Below are 22528 nucleotides of genomic sequence, written 5' to 3' on the forward strand. Positions count from 1 at the left end.
CTGTCGTAGCTGAACGTGATCCCGTTCAGCTACGACAGAGATCGGAAGAGCGTCGTTGTAGGCTCGGTTCGCAATAAACAACTGCACCTCCCAGTCGCGAACCATTTCAACTCCCCCTCCCATTCCTCAGACGACATGTCCATCCTGGGCCTCCTGCATTGCCACAACGATGTCACCCGAAGGTTGCAGGAACAGCAACTCATATTCCGCTTGGGAACCCTGCAGCCCAATGGTATCAATGTGGATTTCACAAGTTTCAAAATCTCCCCTCCCCCTACCGCATCCCAAAACCAGTCCAGCTCATCCCTGCCTCCCTAACCTGTTCTTCCTCCCACCTATCCCCTCCTCCCACCTCAAGCCGCACCTCCATCTCCTACCGACCAACCTCATCCCGCCCCCTTGACCTGTCCGTCCTCCCTGGACTGACCTATCCCCTTCCTAACTCCCTACCTACACTCACCTTTCCTGGCCCCATCCCCGCCTCTTCGACCTGTTTGTTTCCTCTCCACCTATCCTCTCCTCTATCCCTCTTCTATCCGCCTCCCACTCTCTCCCTATTTATTTCAAAACCCCCTTCCCCTCCCCCTTTTCTGATGAAGGGTCTAGGCCCGAAACGTCAGCCTCTCTGCTCCTATGATGCTGCTTGGCCTGCTGTGTTCATCCAGCCCTGCACCTTGTTGTCTCACATTTAAAAAGTGTCTGGATGAGCACTTTAATTATCGAACCATAGCAAGATGTAGGGCAAGTGTGGAAAAGTAGGACTACTGAAGATTTAAAGGAGCTTTTGTTGGTAGAGATGCAATGGGCCTTTTCTGTAGTATATGATTCAATGATTCTATGATAGTTACCGGACATAGAGAACTAACCTCACTGAAAGCATCATGAAGCCACTCCTTTAGAGGGAGACAGTGGTGTGCTGGACTACTAATCAAGAGGAACAGGCTAACGTCCTGGGGACATGAGATCAAACTTCGCCAGGAAAGCTGGCAGAATTCAAACTTACTGAATAAAGCTAGTTTCAGTAATGGCGGCCAGGACAGCTACGACAGGTCTTGTATCTTTGTATTACAATCCCTACAGAGCAGAAGGAGGGCATTTGGTCCATTGAGTCCACACCTGACCCTCTGAAGAGCATCTCACCCAGACCCACACCCCTTCCCTATCCCTGCATGGCTAACTCACCTAGCCTCCATGTCCCTGGACACTATGGGCAATTTAGCATGGCCAGTCCACCTAACCCGAACATCATTGGACTGTGGGAGGAAACCGGAGCACCCGGAGGGAACCCACACAGACACAGGGAGAATGTGCAAACTCCACACAGGCAGTCACCCGGAGGGTGGAATCAAACCTGGGTCCCTGACGCTGTAAGGCAACAGTGCCAACTGCTGAGCCACTATGCCACCCATGAGCCACCATGCTGCCCGTATAAACCCACCTGGTTCACTCAGGTCTTGCTGGAGGAGAATTCCTTACCCAGTCTGACCCTACATGGGGCTCCAGATCCACAGCGATGTGGTGGGCATTGAAGCGGAGTTGTTTCTTGCCACCCCATGAAAGAATGACAAGAAGAAAAACTCAAAAACTGTGGTATGATTGTACAGAATTGAGAGTACATTCGGCCCATAGAGTCTGTGCTGGGGTTAATGCCCCACACAAACCTCTTCAACCGCCTCCACAAGTGTATCCTTTTATTTCTTCTTCTCTCACACACATAACTGGCTTCCCCATGAAAGCATCAATGCCGTGCATCTCCCAGTGGTCACATGCTCCACATTCTAACCACACTCTACACTAGGAAGTTCCTCCCAGATTTCCTCCTGGATACGCTACCTTCCTGTTGATTATTTCACAAATCAGATGCATTGGACCTGACCCCACGCTGGAGCTCTTTGTAGCTTCACACTTGCCTATACTGTTTACTGAGCAAACAGAAAAGCAGCCAGTACCTCTTTACTGTGTTTGTTCCTGTTTCACACCATCCAAAATACATGTTTTATTTGAAGCAAAACAGAAACAGAGCCCACATCTTTATTTTAAACAAAACACATGCCCGAGGTTAATAATCATCAAACCACAATAGACGGTTTTTAAATTGCAACAGATTTTGTTGCAGTTAAAACCTGAATGTTTAAACAAGGGCAGTACTCCTGGGCAAACTACAAAGGATTGTGCCTATTTGCAAGCCAGTCCAATGTGCCACCATATATCATGCGTGCTCTCACTGTAAATAGAGACACCAACTAACAAAATACCAATAAACTAGAATTCAACATTCAATGAAATTACAGTAACCTTGCTTCAAATGAAGACAAAGCAAATACTGGCCAAACATCACATTGTATACTCATCAGGATGGATATATGAATAGGAAGGGTTTAGAGATATTTGGGCCTAATGCTGGCAGATGGGATTAGGATAATTCAGGATATCTGGTCAGCATGAATGAGTTGGACCAAAGGGTCTGATTCCATGCTGTACATCTTTATGACTGTATATAACAGCAAATACTGATGTAACATTAATATTACCCGCAAGGTTAAGGATATGCCAACAAAGGGCATTCATTCAATATCTGAAGGGTCACTGGACCCGAAATATTAACTCTGTTTCTCTCTCCACTGGCGCTGCCAGATCTGCTGAGTTTCTCCAGCAATTCCCGTTTTTGTTTGTGAAAGATTTCCGTTTGTTAATTTGATTATTGTTTTTGCTCAGAAGGGATTTTCCGGCCAAAAGGATCACTGACAGATTCAGATAGCGGGCTGTGGAGGAGTTCAATAGACCTGACTGCCTGGTTAAGTCCACTCAGAGAATCACAGAATCATACAGCATAGAAGGGGCCCTTCAGCCCATCGAGTCTATACCACCAAAAATAAACTATTTACTACACTAGTCCCTCAAAAGGGAGATTATGTTTGAGGCTTAGTGGGCATCACAGGGATTAGGGCATATCCTTAGGCCAAGTATGATATTTTAAAGTTTCTAAACTTCCTACAAAAGTTTCAACTTTTTTGTTACAGTGCTCCTTTAATGTTCTGTTAAATTAATTAATTTGTTTTCTTTAGTTTCTCAGACGAGTATCAAACAGAACAGAACCTGGCTAATAAGATGACTATAAACAGGTCCAGCTAGCAGCCTGTTTGAGGGCTCGTTCATCCTGACTGTATCTCCTTTCACAGTTACGTCTACATTGAGATGTTCAGGAACAACAATTCCACTAGCATATTTGAGGCCTTCCACAATCCAGAAATGTTACTTTGATGCGATATAGAATCATAGCGTCATACAACACAGAAACAGACCCTTTGGTCCAACTCGTCCATGCCAACCAGATATTCCACATTAATCTAGTCCTATTTGACAGCATTTGGCCCACATCCCTCTAAATGCTTCCTGCTCATAAGCCCATCCAGATGTCTTTTAAATGTTGTAATTGTATCAGCCTCCACCACTTCCTCTGGTAGCTCATTCCATACATGCACTACCTTCTGTGTGAAAAAGTTGCCCCTTAGGTTCCTTTTAAATCTTTCCCCTCTCACCTTAAACCTATTCCCTCTAGTTTTGGATGCTGCTATCCTGGAGAAAAGCCTTTGGCTATTTACCCTATCTATGCCCCTCATGATTTTATCAATCTCTATAAGGTCACCCCTCAGCCTCCGATGCTCCAGGGAAAATAACCCCAGCCTATTCAGCCTCTCCCCATAGCTCAAACCCTCCAAACCTGGCAACATTGTAGTAAATCTTTTATGAACCCTTTCAAGTTTCAAAACATACTTTCTATAGCAGGGAGACCTGAATTGAACGCAGTATTCCAAAAGTGGCCCAACCATGTAATTCAGCCCATCAAATCTGTGAATGAGTAACGTATCCAGTGCCATTCTCCCAGTAACCCTGCATGTTCCTCCTGGTGTAATAACATCAAAGCGTCTCTTTTAAAAGTGACAGATAATTTTTACGGTTGTTCAATCCTCTCTAAATTATTAAAAGTGCACAAAGAAATATTTCTGGGACACCAAATGTTAGAAGGCAGACATATGTAATGCTACACTCTGCAAGTAAACCTACTATCAAGGAAAGGATTTTTGTCCAGTTTTAGATTTCACCATCTGGCTTGGGATCCATTTGAAAGCAAAGTGTGTACAACTTATAAAGCCTCAACCATTGCCACAAAATTGCCATGAAAACTCATTTGACTGCTTATGTCATTTAAATGAGGCTCGCCACACATCTTATTATTAACTCATACATGGTATTGAAGTGACAATTAAAAGATTTTCTGTTGCTTTCAAAATTACATGTTATTTTTTGGAGAAAATTATTCCTTTTATGGATGACAAGGCCTCAGTCTTTTTTTCCTCAGCGTAACATGCCATTTGATGTTTAGAAAGAATAATCAGAGTATCAAATAAATCTACACCATGTATGTAATTAGTAATTTGTTGTGTTTGTTTTACTCATTTGCTCTTCCAGACAGACAAACACAGGATCTCCTTGTTTAACAAAGTCAATATAAATATTCTCTGAATAAAACAAACAATTAAATATAGTCTCTTACTTTTCTTTAAATAATTTTGGGAAACCAATACAGGGGGTCTCTGAACTACGAACATCTGACTTGGGAATGCTCCAAACGGGATTCCATACAAGGGTGGATATACAAAGATCCTACATATGAAAATTTCCTGTACTTCCTGAATCGCTATTTTGCGGAGACCTCCATTGTGTTGCCCTGCGTATAAATCGACTTGCAAATGGACGCGAGGACAGGAGCCATTCAGAATCTGGGACTGCCTGTCCATTGATTTTAACAGAGAACGTGAAAAAGATAGCTGACTATATGGTAAACAAGGCTGCTCTCTCGTTAAAGAGAGCACGAGAGATACAACTGGTGGTGGTTTTACCCGAAGTTCACCACACCTCAGGCAAGGGGTGAGATTAAGGAGAGTCCTACAGCACCCAGCAGCCCAGGTTGGTAACCAGTGGGGCCCAGTCAGACCACATGGAAGCTCTTACAGAATGACTATCATGTCTATCTTTTTAGCTTTATTTCTTATTTTCCTTACTTATACCGCGTATGTCCGTAATGTAGTGTAGCTGTCCTTCTATATTTTCTGAGACAACAAGGCGCAGAGCTGGATGAACACAGCAGGCCAAGCAGCATCATATGAGCAGAAAGGCTAACGTTTCGGGCCTAGACCCTTCATCAGAAATGGGGAAGGGGAAGGGGGTTCTGAAATAAATAGGGAGAGAGGGGGAGGCGGATAGAAGATGGATAGAGGAGAAGATAGGTGGAGAGGAAACAGACAGGTCGAAGAGGCGGGGTTGGAGCCAGTAAAGGTGAGTGTAGGTGGGGAGTTAGGGAGGGGATAGGTCAGCCCAGGGAGGACGGACAGGTCAAGGGGGCGGGATGAGGTTAGTAGGTAGGAGATGGGGGTGCGGCTTCAGGTGGGAGGAGGGGGTAGGTGGGAGGAAGAACAGGTTAGGGAGGCGGGGACGAGTTGGGCTGGTTTTGGGATGCGGTAGAGGGAGGGGAGATTTTGAAGCTTGTGAAATCCACATTGATACCATTGGGCTGCAGGGTTCCCAAGCGGAATATGAGTTGCTGTTCCTGCAACCTTCGGGTGACATCGTTGTGGCAATGCAGGAGGCCCAGGATGGACATGTCGTCTGAGGAGGGGGAGTTGAAATGGTTCACGACTGGGAGGTGCCCCACCTACATTCACCTTTACTGGCTCCATCCCCGCCTCTTTGATCTGTCTGTCTCCTCTCCACCTAGCTTCTCCTCTATCCATCTTCTATCCGCCTCCTCCTCTCTTCCTATTTATTTCAGAACCCCCTTCCCCTTTTCTGATGAAGGGTCTAGGCCCGAAACGTCAGCCTTTCTGCTCCTATGATGCTGCTTGGCCTGCTGTGTTCATCCAGCTCTGCACCTTGTTGTTTCGGATTCTCCGGCATCTGCAGTTCCTGCTATCTCTTCTATATTTTCTCTTTTTTTTGTAGCTAAGGGTTGTACTTTGGTACTTTGTACCGAAGATGGTGCCATGTGTTGGTGACATTGTACACATTTCACTGTACTCCTGTTCTTTTGTAACTTGAGTAGATGTGACAATAAACCTAATTCTAATTCTAACTCATGGCAACCTCAGCTGGTGTAGGAACTGAACCCACGCTGTTGGTGTCACTCTGCATTGCAAACCAGCAAACTGAGCTAAGTATTTGATTGACTGGCCGATCTGGTGAAATTATTCTTGGAATTACTATTCTGTCGTACCCACACTTATGCATAATAAATACAGTATGCCTTAATGCCGACTGCTGGGAAACCCCACTACATCCAGTTAGATAACCATTCTTAACACCAACCTAAATTCAGGTCCTTGGACCTTCTGGTTTCATTGTTGTTTCGCAGACTGTAGTAATACCTTGCAGTTTTAGATCATTCTGTCTTCATAAAGAAATTGATATTTAGTGAACTAATGGAGATGTACAAAAGCAGTTCCATCACAGAAAATGAAACTGTGTAATTTGTCAGGAGAAATCCCCATGAGATTTGCAATCATCTCTGAGAAATTTTTTTCTAAGTGATCCACTGCAGCTGGACTGAAGACGAGCATCTTTACCTTAGAGTTCAACAGACTTCAGCTTCAAGTCCCAATCCAGATGACTAGAATACAAACTCCTCCTCACTACACATGCTTTGACTTACAACATCTGTTGGATGGATTGCTCAATCGAAGAACCAGTAGGCACAACAGGCTGATGGCCTCCATTTGCACTGTAACAATTCTGCGAGTCTGTGACAAGAGTGTGATAAGGAATCATAGAATCCCCACAGCGTGGAGGCAGGCCATTCAGCCCGAGTCCACACCAACCCTCCAAAGAGTATCCCACCCAGACCCACCTCCTATCTCAACCCTGCATTTCCAATGGCTAACCCACCCAGCCTGCACTTGCCTAGACACAATGGGCAATTTAGCATGGCCAATCCACCCAAGCTACACCCAAGCTGGGTATCCTTGTGCATAAATCACTAAAAGTAGGATTGCAGGTGCAGCAGGTAATTAAAAAGGCAAATGGAATTTTGTCTGCCATTGCTAGAGGGATGGAGTTTAAAAACACGGAGACTATGCTGCAGCTGTATAGGGTCCTGGCGAGGCTACACCTGGAGTACCGTGTGCAGATTTGGTCTCCTTACTTGAGAAGACATATACTAGCACTGGAGGGGGTGCAGAGGAGATTCACTCGGTTGATTCCAGAGTTGAGAGGGTTGGATTATGAGGAGAGACTGAGTAGACTGGGATTGTACTCATTGGAATTCAGAAGAATGAGGGGAGATCTTACAGAAACATATAAGATTATGAAGGGAATAGATAAGGTGGAGGCAGGGAGGTTGTTTCCGCTAGCAGGTGAAACTAGGACCAGAGGGCATCACCTCAAAATAAAGGGAAGCAGGTGTAGGACTGAGGTCAGGAGGAACTTCTTCACCCAAAGGGTTGTGAATCTGTGGAATTCCCTGCCCAGTGAAGCAGGTGAAACTACTTCTCAACATTTTTAAGGCAAGGCTAGATAAACTTTTGAACAGTAAAGGAATTAAGGGTTATGGTGAGTGGGCGGGTAAGTGGAGCTGAGTCTCAAAAAGATCAGCCATGATCTTATTAAATGGCGGGGCAGGCTCGAGGAGCCGGATGGCCTACTCCTGCTCCTAGTTCTTATGTTCTTATGTTCTTATATCTTTGGACTGTGGGAGGAAATCAGAGCACCCGGAGGAAACCCACACACACACGGGCAGAATGTGAAAACTTCACACAGACAGTCGCCTGAGGCTGAAATCAGGTGCCCTGCGCTGTGAGGCAGCGGTGCTAACCATTGTGCCACCGTGCTACCTTATGTTGAACTAGTTTTATCTCAATGCAAGTGGATGGGTTCTGAACAAGTTAAAATCTTGCTCAAACAAGTTCTAGCACAGGAGCTTAGCAGAGACTCCTGCATTTAAGTCTGGACTCCAATAAAAGCATGCAAAGGCACAGAAGAAATTTGATTGATCTATTAAATCATATTTGCAACATATGCATTTTTGAGGCATTTTATTTAAAACTTTGGACTTAAAAGATCTCCCTGGAAAAAATTTGGCATTACATTATAAAATCACTAAGTGATTTAATTATTTCATCAGCAAACTGCAACAACGCAAGCTGACATAGGAAAAAGTGATTGAAGATCCAGGCTTAAACATTTGCAATGGGAAAAGTTGGCACTTGATTGTAACCAACAACTTAGCACAGGAAGGAAATATATGCCCATGTCTACCACATACTTGGAGTGTGTGATTTCAAATGACGTAGCTCCAAGGATCAAAAGATAATTTTTAAAGATCAGGCTGGTTTCTTTTAAGCTGGATGTGAAGAGTTAGACATAAATACCCCTCACCAAAAACAATTAACCTCTCACTGACTGATAGTCACAGAAAGTAAATTCTAAGACTGTAGATTGGAGCCAGGTAAAGATTGTAAAGATTTGGCATGACTTTTATGTTTTTGAATTTAGAGAATTTTCAAACAGATGCAGCATAGAAGAAGGCATTCAACCCATTGTGTCTGTGCCAGCTCTCTGTAAGAGCAATTCATTTAGTTCCACTACCCTGCCTTTATAAAATGGCCCTGCAAGATTTTCCTTAACAGATAATGATCCAATTCCCTTCTGAATGTCATAATTGAATCAGCCTCAATATACCTCTGAGGCAGCACATTCCAGATCCTAACGACTCACTGTGTAAAAATGTCTTTCTGCATATCACCATTGTTCATCTTGCCAATTACCTTAAATCCGTGACCTTCAGTTCTCTATCCTTCCACCAATGGGAACAGCTTCTTTCTATCTATTCAATATTTCTGATTACAAAGCAAGGCATCTTATATGATGGATGAAGAGTCACCTAGACTCATAACATTAGCTTGCTTTCTCTCCATGGAGGCTGCCTGACCCACTGTAATTTCCAGCACTTTTTGCTTTCAGTTCAGATTCCAGCATCTACAGTAATTTGCTCCTCATCCTTATCAACTTGCCTGTCCTGTTACAAAAAGCTGTGAACACATTCTCCACAATTCCTCATTTTTTGCATCACCCCCTCCTCAAATTCTAACTATTTAGATTATACTGCCTCTCCATGTTGTTTCATTGAAATTACACCACTTCACACGTAGCACATTAATTGTGTCTATATCCCCGTTTTCAGCTACTCTCGTGTTCACCATACACTGCCAAATTGTGTATCATTTGCAAGTTTGGGATTTTTACTCCCTTATACACACCAGCCAAGTCACTCATGTATAATAAAAGCAATGGTCCTAACGCCCACCCCTGGGGAATTGCATTGTATAAACATTCTTAACACTGAGCAAATAGATTCAGGTCTTTGAACCTCCTGATATATTGTTACTCTGTAGAACGTCAACTTTATCTTGGATGGAATGCTTGCATAATTAGATCATTCTGACTTCATAAAGAAACAGATATATAATGAGTAATTAGAAATATGTAAAAACAAATGTATCACAGAAATTAAACTGCGTGGAAAGGCTGAGGAAAAAGCCTTGCAGTAGTTTTAATAATAACTTGGAAACTCTTTTTTTCTGACTTCAACAGTGAAGCTGAACTGAAGGCTAACATCTTTGTCTTAAGAGCTCAGAGATTGTGTTCAAGTCTTACTCCAGAGACTCAAACACACTGATAGTCCAGTGCTTTACTGAGAGTTACTCATGTTAAAACAGATCTTGAATGGCCTTTCTCAGCTAGGTTTAAAATACGTCATTACAATATGGGGAAGATGGTGGGAATTGTGGGAATAGACGACTCACAATCTGGATCGCCCAGACCAATACACAGAGATTGCTGGAGAAACTCAGCAGGTCTGGTAGCATCTGTGGAGAGAGAAACAAAGTTAATGTTTCAGGTCCAATATGACTCCTCTGCAGAAGAACCCCAGTTCTGAAGAGTCATACCAGAATTGAATTGTTAACTCTGTTTCTCTCTCCAGACCTGCACTCCAGCTGCCAGACCTGCTGAGTTCCTCCAGCACTCTCTCTGTTTGTTTCAGATTTCCAACATCCGCAGAATTTTATATTTAGCCCTGAATAATACTCTGGGAATGTGGATTCAATTCCCAGCACGGCAGCTGTTGGAAATTAAATTCAAATCATAAATTTGGAATTGAAAGCTAATCCCAGTCATGATGACTCTGAAACTATCATCAGTTGTTGTAAAAACTCATCTGGCTAACTAATGTTTCTCAGGGAAGGAAATCTGTGTTCCTGACTTGGTCTGGCCTCTTTGTGGCTCCAGGCAAACAACAATGCGGTCAACTCTTGATTGTCCTCTGAAGTGGCCCAGCAAACCACTCAGGAACAGGCAACAAATGCCAACCTTGCCAAAGGAACCCACACCTCATGAAAGTACAAAGAAGGCTTTCACAGAATCCCTACAGCGTGGAAACAGGCTATGCAGCCCATTGAGTCCACACCAACCCTCCAAAGAGCATCTCACCCAGACCCAACCCCACTACCCTATCCCTGTAACCCTGCATTTCCCATGGGTAACCCACCTAGCTTGCACATCCCTGGCCACTATGGGCGATTAACATGGTCAACTCACCTAACCTGCACATCTTTGGACTGTGGGAGGAAACTGGAGCACCAGGAGGAAACCCACGCAGACATGGGGAGAATGTATAAACTCCACACAGACAGTCACCCGAGGCTGGAATCGAACCAAGGTCCCTGGCACGGTGAGGCAGCAGTGCTAACCACTTAGCCACTGTGCCACCCTCAGTTAAGTTCTCCTGAGTCCTGTTGAACATGGTTCCCAAATACCAATATCACCAAAAACAGAACATTTCATCATTAATCGCTGGTTGTTGGAAGCTTGCTGTGTGCGGATTACTTGCCTTGTTTCCTATATTAGTTGCATTAGCTGTAAAGCATTTGTCCTGAGGCTATCAAATTTGCAAATAATTTCAAGTCTTTTCCCAAATCAAGAGTGGGAACAGAAAGCCAATGGCTGTGGGGACCACATTCAACGTTCAACATGTACATCACTGGTCAAACATGAGCCGTGCTGATGAGAAATAATTTCTAATACTGATTTGAATACAACAAGCCTGAAGACCTGAATAACATGCTTTAATGCTTACCTACTGGGGCACATTCATTCATGAAGCATGCAATGCACATTAGTGTTTTATAAACTGTCTCATTAATGTGTGCACTGGTGGAGAGAGTTTGAACAAGGCAATAATGCAGTTGTGACAGGCAAGCATTTGAAGAATTTCAACCATGCTTAGAGAAAATAGTAATTCTGTGTTGGATTCTGTTTCAACAGCAAAACCGAGCACCACTTGACAACTCATTGCACATTTTAAACACTATTACCTCTGCTGCTTTGGTCTGGTCTATACACACTCCCTAGGGCCATACGTGGTAGAGGAACATGGCGTCTCAGCTGCTCTGCCCCTCCATTGGGATCCACTCGCCGCAGTGTGTACTGGTCCAAACCGGTGGAGGGGGCATTCGGCTCACTGTAACGGGATGAGGCGTATGGGTCCACCGGCACATTGTGGCTGAACGGGTAACTTCCAGCGCCGGCTCCGTCGGTGATGACTCTCGGGCCCAAGTGGCCAACCTCTGAGGACGGGCCTGGCAATTGAAGACTGGGGTTTCCCTCGGATGGTGAAAGGGAGGACGGAGACTCTGCTGCCGGGAGACTCTGTCCCCTGCTCTCGTCGTACAGGCTGTGCATGTATCTCCGATCGAGCCCGTCGAAGGCAGGGGGTTGCTGGGGAAGGTGGTACCTCTCCTGGCTGGGGAATTGACCCTGGGACCTGTAAGGGTAGACATTTTCTCTGTACTCATCATATCTTGTCCTGGGCATTAAGGCGTACCCCCTACCTTCGGGGGGTAAGCCGCTGGGCACTCTCCGATAGGGGACACTTTCATCCATGGCATCAAAGACTCTTGGTGACCCATGCTCATAGCCAGAGTCGTAGGAGCTGGGATAGGATGGTTGGTGGGCCAATGGGTAACGTTGGTAAGGAGGCTGTGCATAAGGGCTATCCACAAAGGAGCTCACCGGCTGGTGTTGCCTGGACCTGGTTTCCTGCCTGGTGGAGGGGGGCACATACCGGTGGGTGTTGCTGGGGTCCCCGAAAGTGCCTTGCCTCCAGTTGTCGGGCACCTGCCCGAAACCGAAAGGGTGCCTGGTCTGACCCCTCACCGTCTCCGAGGCCACTCTGCCCGTCTGTGCTGGAGCCTGGCGGCGCCCGTGATTGGCTGCGGGGCGTTGGAGCTGCCTCCTGGTGGGATCCCGGCCGCTGGCACCTCCCAGCCATACCCTGGGGCTGCTCCGGGCTGGGTGCTGACCGGCAGGGAGGTACTCAGAGCCGCTGTGCAACAGGCTGTAGACTCGGCCGTTGTTCTCCCAGCGAATCATCTGCCTCCAGTTGTCCTCTGTGGCCGCTGACCGCTGCGCTGACCCCGGCTGGAACCGCAAGGAAATTAACGAGGAAACTGACCAGCTGAGCAACAGCAGAAGACGCCTCTGGCTGGCCCCTTGCATCTCGTACGGTGCACCAATCCTCTCTACTCGCCTGGAAAACTTTGCAAATGTGCTGCCTCTCTGCATAAAGACACACACACACTCTCTCTCTCTCTAGATTTCCTGGTGTTAGTGTTCCCTGTCTACGCACAGCCCCGGACTGGACATGTTGGGTCACAGTGATGGTGAAAGACAGACAGAGAGAGAGAGAGAGAAAAATCAACTCTTCCCTTCAAATATTCCTAACGTTTCTGCCGTGACACTTAAAATGCATCAACTCACTTTGCACCGCCTTTTTTTTTCTTCTTGTCACTGTTCCTCTCTCTCTCTCTCTCTTCCCTGCTGGATCAACCGGTTGCTTGTAGATTTTGTTTTGCCTCTCTCTCCGGCATTCCCTGAAAATCTCGACCGCCAGCGGACTTCCACAAAAAAAGAGATTCCCCTGCAATTTTCTTTCCCCGGGCAACGAAACAGATCAGCCCCAACCGAGTTGGCCGCCCCTCCCCAATCCAGGCTTGAAGTTAACATTCCCGAATTGCAGTGGAACTGAAAAGTCTCTACCCGGTTCAGAGAGAGCTTTCATTTCTGTCGTTGGAAGAAGTTTGAGGATCTGAAGGGAAAAAAAACACAGTAACATCAAAAAGGAAATTCTTGGATATGAATGCACTGGAGGTTTATTTTGAAATTTACAAAAAGTACAAAAGACACTTGGACAGGTACACGAATAGGAAAGGCTTAGAGGGATATGGACCAAATGGGGCTGGTTCAGTTTGGGAAACCTGGCGAGCATGGACAAGTTGGACTGAAGGGTCTGTTTCCATGCTTTATGACTCTATGACTTCTATCAGTATGCCCCACTGGCCTGTTTTACTAATGTTTTTGATTGTTATCATTTAGTAAATGTCAATATAATTAATTTTTGCTTTTAGTCCCCAAGCTGCTTCATGTCCTTACTGATGTCCCTAATGTACTGGTTGAATTTATCCTCCAGTCAGTACTTGCTTAAGATACTTGTTCATCAACACATTGCGGGAGCTTGCTGTGTGCAAATTGAGTTTCTTTTTTATTCATTCATGGGATAAGGGCATCGCTGGTTAGGCAGCATTTATTGCCCATTGCTAATTGCCCAGAGGGCAGTTAAGAGTCAACCACAATGCTGTGGGTCTGGAGTCACATCTGGGCCAGATCAGGAATGGGAGGGGGAGTTGAAATGGTTCGCGACTGGGAAGTGCCCCACCTACACTCACCTTTACTGGCTCCATCCCTACCTCTTCGACCTGTCTGTTTCCTCTCCACCTATCTTCTCCTCTATCCATCTTCTATCCGCCTCCCCCTCTCTCCCTATTTATTTCAGAACCCCCTTCCCCTCCCCCATTTCTGATGAAGGGTCTAGGCCCAAAACGTCAGCCTTCCTGCTCCTATGATGCTGCTCGGCCTGCTGTGTTCATCCAGCCCTGCACCTTCTTGTCTCGGATTCTCCAGCATCTGCAGTTCCTAATATCTCTCATGTCCTTACTGCATTGGGGAAGTTCTATCAACTTGCTACACTTTCTCCATTAATGTGTGACTTCCTTATAGCCATGCACTTAGATCCATAACTATCATTGAACAGCACACCTTAAAGCTCCTGATGCCCCCACCCCCTGCCACCACTGTGACCATATTTTGAGGCTCGAAAATTGGTGCGAGTCCTCTGTGAACGCACAAGGCAGGGGGTTGCAGAGCCACCCAACAACACGCTGTCACTGACCTCTTGACCCCTAAGTTTCAGCTCCCGACCCTATTTGGGGTCCTGACCCTCCACTTTGGGAAGCCCTATTGTAAAGTTTAGCTTTCCGGGGGTCATTGAGACTTCACAGAGTAAACACAGATACACTCTGGGTGCGAACTGAACTGGTGTCCCCGCAAGGCAGATGGGTCGACCTTAGCAGTGGACCAGTGTCATTACAAATCAGTTTCCACTTGGCAATTCATAGGGAACATGAAGGACATGTAGTCTGTTTTAGATTTTTTTTGTTTTTGTTGGTTACCGGAGATAAACCACATCCAGAGATTTTTTTTTTAAAAGGTTGCATTTGCATAGCACCTTTCAAGAGCTCACAACCTCCCAAAGTGTTTCACAACCATTGAAGTACATTTTGAAGTACAGTCTCAGTTGTAAATGTAAGGAATGGTTCACTAATGTCCTTCAGGGAAGGAAACTGCTATTCTTACCTGGTCTGGCCTAGATGTGACTCCAGACCCACAGCATTGTGGTTGACTCTTAACTGCCCTCTGGGCAATTAGTGGTGGGCAATAAATGCTACCTAGCCAGCGATGCCCTTATCCCATGAATGAATAAAAAAGAAAGTCAATTTGCACACAGCAAACTTCCACAATGTGTTGATGAACAAATATCTTAAGCAAGTACTGACTGGAGGATAAATTCAACCAGTACATTAGGGAGAACTCCCCTGCAGTTCCACAACATTGTGCTATCAGATTGTTTAATTCCAATTTGGAGGGTCAATGGGTCTTAATTTAACACCTCATCTGCAAGACAGCACAGCATTCCCTCAACACTGCAGCACAAACCTGATTTTTGCACGCTAGTTTCTGGAGTGGTACTTGAACCCACAATTTGAAATTGCTACCAGTTGAGCTGTGGCTTTCCACTCTGGCCCTGGAGTAGTTAATTAGCAGTAATTCATCATCAACTGCCCCTTAATTAGAGGGTGACATCTACTCAGGTCACAGATTTCTGTCGGGAGCCTTCATATGATTGAACAATTCATGACTTACAGATCTTTGAGCACGAGGTAATGGGACACCGAGTAAATTCCTTCTCTGCCATCACACTGATTCAGTTTGGAACTTTTAACTTTATTTCTTACTTCCTACTCTATACTGACAAGAACTGTATTATTGAACGTTTGACTTATTTCTCTATTTTTCTACTTTTATCTAAGATTTTGTACCCAAGATGGTGAATGGTGACATTGTAAATGTTTCACAGTACTCCTGTATCCCTGTGCTTGAGTACACGTTACAATAAAACCTAATTTGAATTCTCATTCATTGTTACGGTATTTGGACTCAAAGGTTGATACAGCTTTTTCCTTGATTCTTTTGTAGCATGTGAGCATCACTGGCTGGGTCAGCATTTATTGGTCTTCCCTAGCATACCCTTGAGAAGTTGGTGGTAAACTGCCTTCCTGAATTGTTGTAGCTCATGTGGAGCATAGGACATTGAGAGGTGACTTTATAGAAGTTCATAAAATCATGAGGGGTATAGAAAGGGTTAATGGTAGGTGTCTTTTCCCTAGGATGGGGGATTTCAAGATTAGAGGACACAATTTTTAAGGTAAGAATAGAGAGATTTAAAAAAGACATGAGGGGCAACTTTTTTACACAGAGGGTGTTTCACAGGTGTAATGAACTTCCTGAAGAAGTGGTGGGTATATGTACAGTCACAACATTTAAAAGACTTTTGGATAAGTACATGAATAGGAAAGGTTTGGAGGGATATGGGCCAGGAGCAGGTAGGTGGGATTAGTTTAGTTTGGGATTATGCTCAGCATGGACTGGTTGAACCAAAATGTTTATTTCCGTGCTGTATGGCTCTTATGTGCTGTAGGTAGATCCAAAATGCCCTTAGGGAAGGAATGCCAGGATTTTGACCCAACGACACCAAAAGGATAGTGATAAAGTTACGAGTCATGATGATGAGTGGCTTGGAGGAGGTCTTGCAGGGTCTGGTGCTCCCAGCTTGAAGGACAGGTTGCCAGCATTTTAAATGATTGGTAGCAAGCTCCTTATACTCATTAACATCAAGGCAGCTGCACCTCAAGGAGAGCTTCAGACTGTCTTTGTAGCAGTTTCTTATTGTATTTGTTCGTAGAAGGTGAGTGTTGCTTGGCTAGGCCAGCATTTTTGCTGATCCATAATTGCCCAGGGCCATTTGAGGGTCAACCACATTGCTGTGGGTCTGGAGTCATATGTAGGCAAGAACAGGCAAGGATAGCAATTTCCTTCCCTGAAGGACATTAGGGAACCAAATAGTTTGTTGTGATACAGTCATAGAGTCATACAGCACAGAAACAGACCCTTTGGCCCAACTTGTCCATGCTGACAAGACTTTCTAAACTGAACTGGTTCCATTTGCCTGCATTTGGCCCATATCTCTTTAAACTTTTCCTATCCATGTGCCTGTCCAAATGTCTTTTGAATATTGTAATTGTACCCACCTCTACCACCTTCTCTGGCAGCTCATTCTATACATGCACCACCCTCTGTGTGAAAAATGTGTCCCTTTAGGTCCCTTTTAAATCTTTCCCTCTCACCTTAAACCTATGCCCTCTAGTTTTGAACTCCCCTAGCCTGAGGAAAAGCCTTGGCTATTCACTTTATGCAAGCCCATCATGATTTTATAAACCTCTATAAGGTCACCTCTCAGCCTCCTATGCTCCAGAGAAAAACGCCCCAGCATATTGCAGCCTCTCTTATAAGTTAATCTCTCCAGACTCGGTAACATCTTTGTAAATTTCATTTGCACCCTTTCCCAGATTAATAACATCCTTTCTATAGCAGGACAACCAGCATTGAATGCAGTACTCCAAATGTGGCCTCACCAATGCCTTGTACAGCTGTAACATGATATCCCAACTCCTGTACTCAGTGCTCTGACCAATGAAGGCAAGCGTGCCAAACACCTTCTTCACCACCCTGTCTACCTATGATGCCACTTTCAAGGAACTATGTACCTGCATTCCTCGGCCTCAACGCTCCCTGGGATCTACCATAAACTGTGTAAGTCCTGTCCTGGTTTGTCTTACCAAAATGCAACACCTCACATCTATCTAAATTCCATCTCTACCACCACCTTTTGTCTCCTACCATCAAGCCAATGTTGTATCCAATTTGCTAACTCTCCCTGGATCCCACGTAATCTAACCTTATCGAAGACCTTGCTAAAGTCCATGTAGACAACACCACTCTGCCTTCATCTATCTTCTTGGTCATTTCTTCTAAAAACTCAATCATGAGACACGATTTCCCACGTGCAAAGCCACACTGACTATCTCTAATCAGTCCTAGCCTTTTCAAAAGCGTGTAAATCCTATCTCCCAGAATTGCCTCCAACAACTTACCCACAACTGACATCACTGACGTCAGATAATCACCAATGCTTATATGGTCACCATTGAGTTAGCTTTTTATTGAATTCAAATTGCACCAATTACCAGCCACCAACCCATGTTCCAAATGTCCGTCATTTGGGTCTTGCCAAACAGGACTTGATGGGGGCTGGAGATGACTCTTGGCGATATGAACAGAGTATTCAATCCATCTGAGTTGATTTTGCGTCTGAATGCTCGTGGAGTTAGCTTGAAGAAAGACACTAGCGTGTGTTTGACAGTAGTTAGGAGTAATGTCAATCTTGCCACTGCTGAGGTATAGTACTATGTGAATCACATTTGAAGATAAAGCAGTATAGTACCGTGTTTGGCTCTTCATTTTCTCTCAGTGTGCTACAAGAGCTTGAACTGCAATGTAATGAAAGTAAGCAAGGCCACATTTGACAACAAACAGCATCAGCAATGCACATGCATTTGCCCAGTAAAACTACTGAACAGTGAAAGATGGCTGACTAATAAACAGAGGGCATGCAAGAGGAAATAGGAATCTGCCACCTAGAAACTAGACCTAAACCTAAAGGGTTGCTCTAAGCCTGTCCTTAACTGATGAAGCTTTACGTTGGAATTTCAGGCGAACTGTATTTTTGATCTGTCATTAAACCAAGGCCCCATCTTCCCTCTCAGGTATCTTGAGACATACCATGGCACCATTTTGAGGAAGAACAGGGAAGCTCTTCCAAGTGATTTGACGCTCAACCAACATCTAAAACAAATTACCTTGTCATTAGAGTTTTTAAGAGTTTTTTTGTCTTTCATGGGATGTGGGCATCACTGGCAAGGCTAGCATTTGTTACCCTGCCTAGTTGGCCTTGAACTGAGTGTCTTGCTGAGCTATTTCACAGGGTAGTTAAGAATCAATCACATTGTACTGGGTCTGGAGTCACATTTACATCAGACTATGTAAAGTTGGCAGATTTCCTTCCTTGAAGGGCACTCAAGAACCAAACAGATTTTTAATAACAATCAAATGTAGTTGCATGGTTGCCATTTGGCTATAGATTTTATTGAAATCAAATTTCACCATATGCCATGTATGAGATTTGAACTCAGGTGCCCAGAATGATACGTTGGGGTCTTGATTATTCATCCAGTGACATTACAATAATGTCACCTTCTCCTCTTGCTGCGTGTAAATTGGCTACCACAGCTTTTACATTATAATCAATGATTGCAAAAGGAAATTGTAAGGGCACTTGAAGAAAATGCACTTAATATTAAATTAACAGAGTTACAAGGATCGACCAGGGTAGTGGGACTGACTGGATTGGTCTAAACAAAAGCTGAATGAACTCACTGGGCTGAATAGCCTTATTTTGTGCCCTTATATAAAATTCTGGTTAGACCACACTTGGAATATTGTGTTCAGTTCTGGTCACCTCATTATAGGAAAGATGTGGAAGCTTTAGAGAGGGTGCACAGGAAATTTGCCAGGATGCTGCCTGGACTGGAGGTCAGGTCTTATGAGGAAAGGTTGAGGGAGCTAGGGCTTTTTTCATTGGATCGAAGAAGGATGAGAGGTGACTTGATAGAGGTATACAAGATAGTGAGAGGGATAGATAGAGTGGATAGTCAGACACTTTTTTCCCAGGGTGGAAATGACTGTTACGAGGGGGCATAATTTTAAGGTGATTGGAGGAAGGTATAGGGGAGATGTCAGAGGTAGGTTCTTCACACAGAGATTGGTGGGTGTGTGGAATGCGCTGCCGGCAGTGGTAGTGGAGTCAGATACTTTAGAGACTTTTAAGCGACTCTTGGATAGGCACGTGGAGGATAGTAAAATGTAGGGAATGCAGAGGAGATTGATCTTAGTAGGATAATAGGTCGGCACAACATCGTGGGCCGAGGGGCCTGTCCTGTGCTGTACTGTTCTATGTTCTGTATCTCAGTGACTCTTTGTTTTGTGTCAATTGAACAAACACAGAAAATTATAAATTGGTCTTCAATGTTGAAACATCGTAGGGTCGTAGGGACACAGCACATGGAAAAAAAATCCTTGGGTCATGCTGACCATAATCCCAAACTAAACTCGTCCCACCTACCTGCCTGCACTTGGCCCATATGCCTCCAAACATTTCTTATTCAGATAGTTATCCAAATGTCTTTTAAGCATTGTAACTGTACCCACATCCATCACTTCTTCTGGAGGTCATTCCACACACAAAACACTCCTTGTGTAAAAAAAATTGCCCCTCAAGTCTTTTTAAAATATTCTCCTCTCACCTTTAAATTATGCTCCCTAGTCTTGAAATCCCCCACCCCTGAGAAAAGACACCTGCCATTCACCCTATCTATACTCCTCATGATTTTATAAACCTCCATAAGGTCACCTCTCAACCTCCTACACTCCAGTGAAGAAGGTGCCAGCCTATCCAACCTATTTTGATATCTCAAACCTTCCATTCCTGGCAACATCCTGAGAAATCTTTTCTGAACTTTCTACAGTTTAATAATATCCTTCCTATAACAGGTTGACCAGAAATGGAAACAGTACTTCAGAAGAGGCCTCATCAACTATGCAATTGGAACTGGTCCAGTCTGCTCAATCATGGGTTGGTCTAGTTTTCCTGCTTTCGGTTCTGAAATGGGTGTAGTTGGCAAGATCTCATCTTGAGCTCAACAATGTCGACATGATCAGGCGGAGGTTTCTTGCGTCCAGTTTCACCACATGGGTCCCATGATCTTAACTTTAATTCACAACTCACCACGTCTTACCAGTACATCTCTAATTGCCCAGGGGCAGGTGGTGGTGAGCTGTTATCTTGAACCATTGAAGTTCTTGGGGTGTAGGGCAATGCTTCCAAAACCTTTCCCCACTATCACTCCATTTTGAGGCTTGAAAATTGTCACCACCATTCTGTGAGAGCTGGCTAGGGGTTATGAAGACCTATGAGAGCAGGAGTCAGGGGACAGAGGGGGTCAGATGAAATGTTGGAGAGGGAAGAGTCTGATCCCAACTTTGGGATACCCAGTGCAGGGACATCACTATGCTGTTTAGAAGGGATTTCCAGGTTTTCGCAGGTGGATATTATTCCATAAACAAACCAAATACTGTGGATGTTGAAGATCTGAAAAATAAACAGAAATTGCTGTAGAAACTCAGCAGGTCTTGCAGCATCTGTGGGAAGAAAGTAGAGTTAATGTTTCGAGTCCAGTGACACTTGTTCAGATTCTATCACAGTCCTGATTTGTACCTTGTAGATGGTGGAAGGTGCTGCTGAGACAAAAGGTAAGTTACTTACGAAAGCTTCTGACTTGCTCTTGTAGCCACTGTATTGAGACATTGGTCCAGTTTAGTTCTGGTCAATGGTAACTCCCAAGATCTTGATAGTGAGGGATTCAGCAATAGTAATGCCATTGAACACCAAGGAGGCGATGATTCAATTTCTCTGGCTTGTTTGGGATGGTCATTGCCTGGCATTGGTATGCAATGTATGTTGCTTGCCACTTATAAGCCGAACTCTAGATATTGTCCAGTTCTTGCTGCCTATGGACATGAACTGCTTCAGTATCCAAGGAGTCACCTATGGTATTAAACATTGTGCAATCATCAGTGAACATCCCATCTTCTGACTTCATAGAGAGAAGGTCGTTGAAGAAGCAAGTGAAGATGTTAGGGCCTAGGATAACCACCCTGAAAAACTTCTGCAGAGATGTTCTGGAACTGAAATGATTCCCACAATCACAAAGAGGATATCATAGCAATTACAGAGACATGGCTCAGGGATGGACAGGACTGGCAGCTTAATGTTCCAGGGTATAGATGCGATAGGAAGGAAAGAAACGGGAGCAAGAAAAGAAGAGGAGTGGTGTTTTTGATTAGGAATAACATTACAGCTATACTTAGGGAGGATATTCTTGGGAATACATTCGGGGAAGCTGTTTATGTGGAACTGAGAAATAAGAAAGGGATGATTACCTTATTGTGATTGTTCCATTTGTTGTAACCCAACAGTCAGCAGGAAATTGAGAAACAAATTTGTAAGGAGCTTTCAGTTATCTTTAAGAATAATAGGATGTTATGGTACAGGATTTTAACTTTCCAGACAGACTGGGACTGCCATAGCATTAAGGGCTCGGATGGAGAGGAATTTGTTAAGTGTGTACAAGAAAATTTTCTGATTCGGTATGTGGATGTACCTACTAGAGAATTGCAAAACTTGACCTACCATTGGGAAATAAAGCAGGGTAGGTTTCTGAGGTGTCAGTGAGGGAGCACTTTGGCACGAGTGACCATAATTCTTTTAGTTTTAAAATAGTGATGGAAAAGGATAGACCGGATCTGAAAGTTGAAGTGCTAAATTAGAGGAAGGCCAATTTTGACAGTATTAGGCAAGAACTTTCACAAGTTGATTGGGGGAGGATGTTTCCAGGCAAAGGGGCTACTAGAAAATGAGAAGCCTTCAAAAATGAGGTAACGAGAGTCCAGAGACAGTATGTTCCTGTTGGTGTGAAGAAGGGTAAGGCTGGTAGGTGTAGGGACTGCTAGAATAATTGAGGTTTTTGTCAAGAATAAGAAAGAAGCATATGTCACGTATAGACTGCAGAGCTTGAGTGAATCCCTAGAAGAGTGTGAAGGCAGTGAGAGTATGCTTAAGACGGAAAGGTCCTGGGGAATGTTGCTGAACAAGGAGACCTTGGAGTACAGGTTCATAGTTCCTTGAAAGTGGAGTGGCAGGTAGATAGGATAGTGAAGAAGGCGTTTGGTATACTTGCCTTTATTGGTCAGTGTATTGAGTATAGGAGTTAGGAGGTCATGTTGCGGTTGT

General features: G+C 44.4%; 1 protein-coding gene across 1 annotated transcript in view; it reads right to left on the reverse strand.

The window, feature by feature from the left end:
• loxl1 (lysyl oxidase-like 1) overlaps positions 1–13100 on the reverse strand; it is a 90582-nt gene extending 77482 nt beyond the window's left edge. The window contains exon 1 of the mRNA XM_048617132.1: positions 11424–13100. Coding sequence (XP_048473089.1) covers positions 11424–12672 — 1249 coding nt within the window. The 5' untranslated portion in view covers positions 12673–13100. The remainder of the gene's footprint in view (positions 1–11423) is intronic.
• Positions 13101–22528: the final 9428 nt, after the last annotated feature.

This window comes from Rhincodon typus, chromosome 36, assembly GCF_021869965.1.
Source record: "Rhincodon typus isolate 14 chromosome 36, sRhiTyp1.1, whole genome shotgun sequence".
Lineage (NCBI taxonomy): Eukaryota > Metazoa > Chordata > Chondrichthyes > Orectolobiformes > Rhincodontidae > Rhincodon > Rhincodon typus.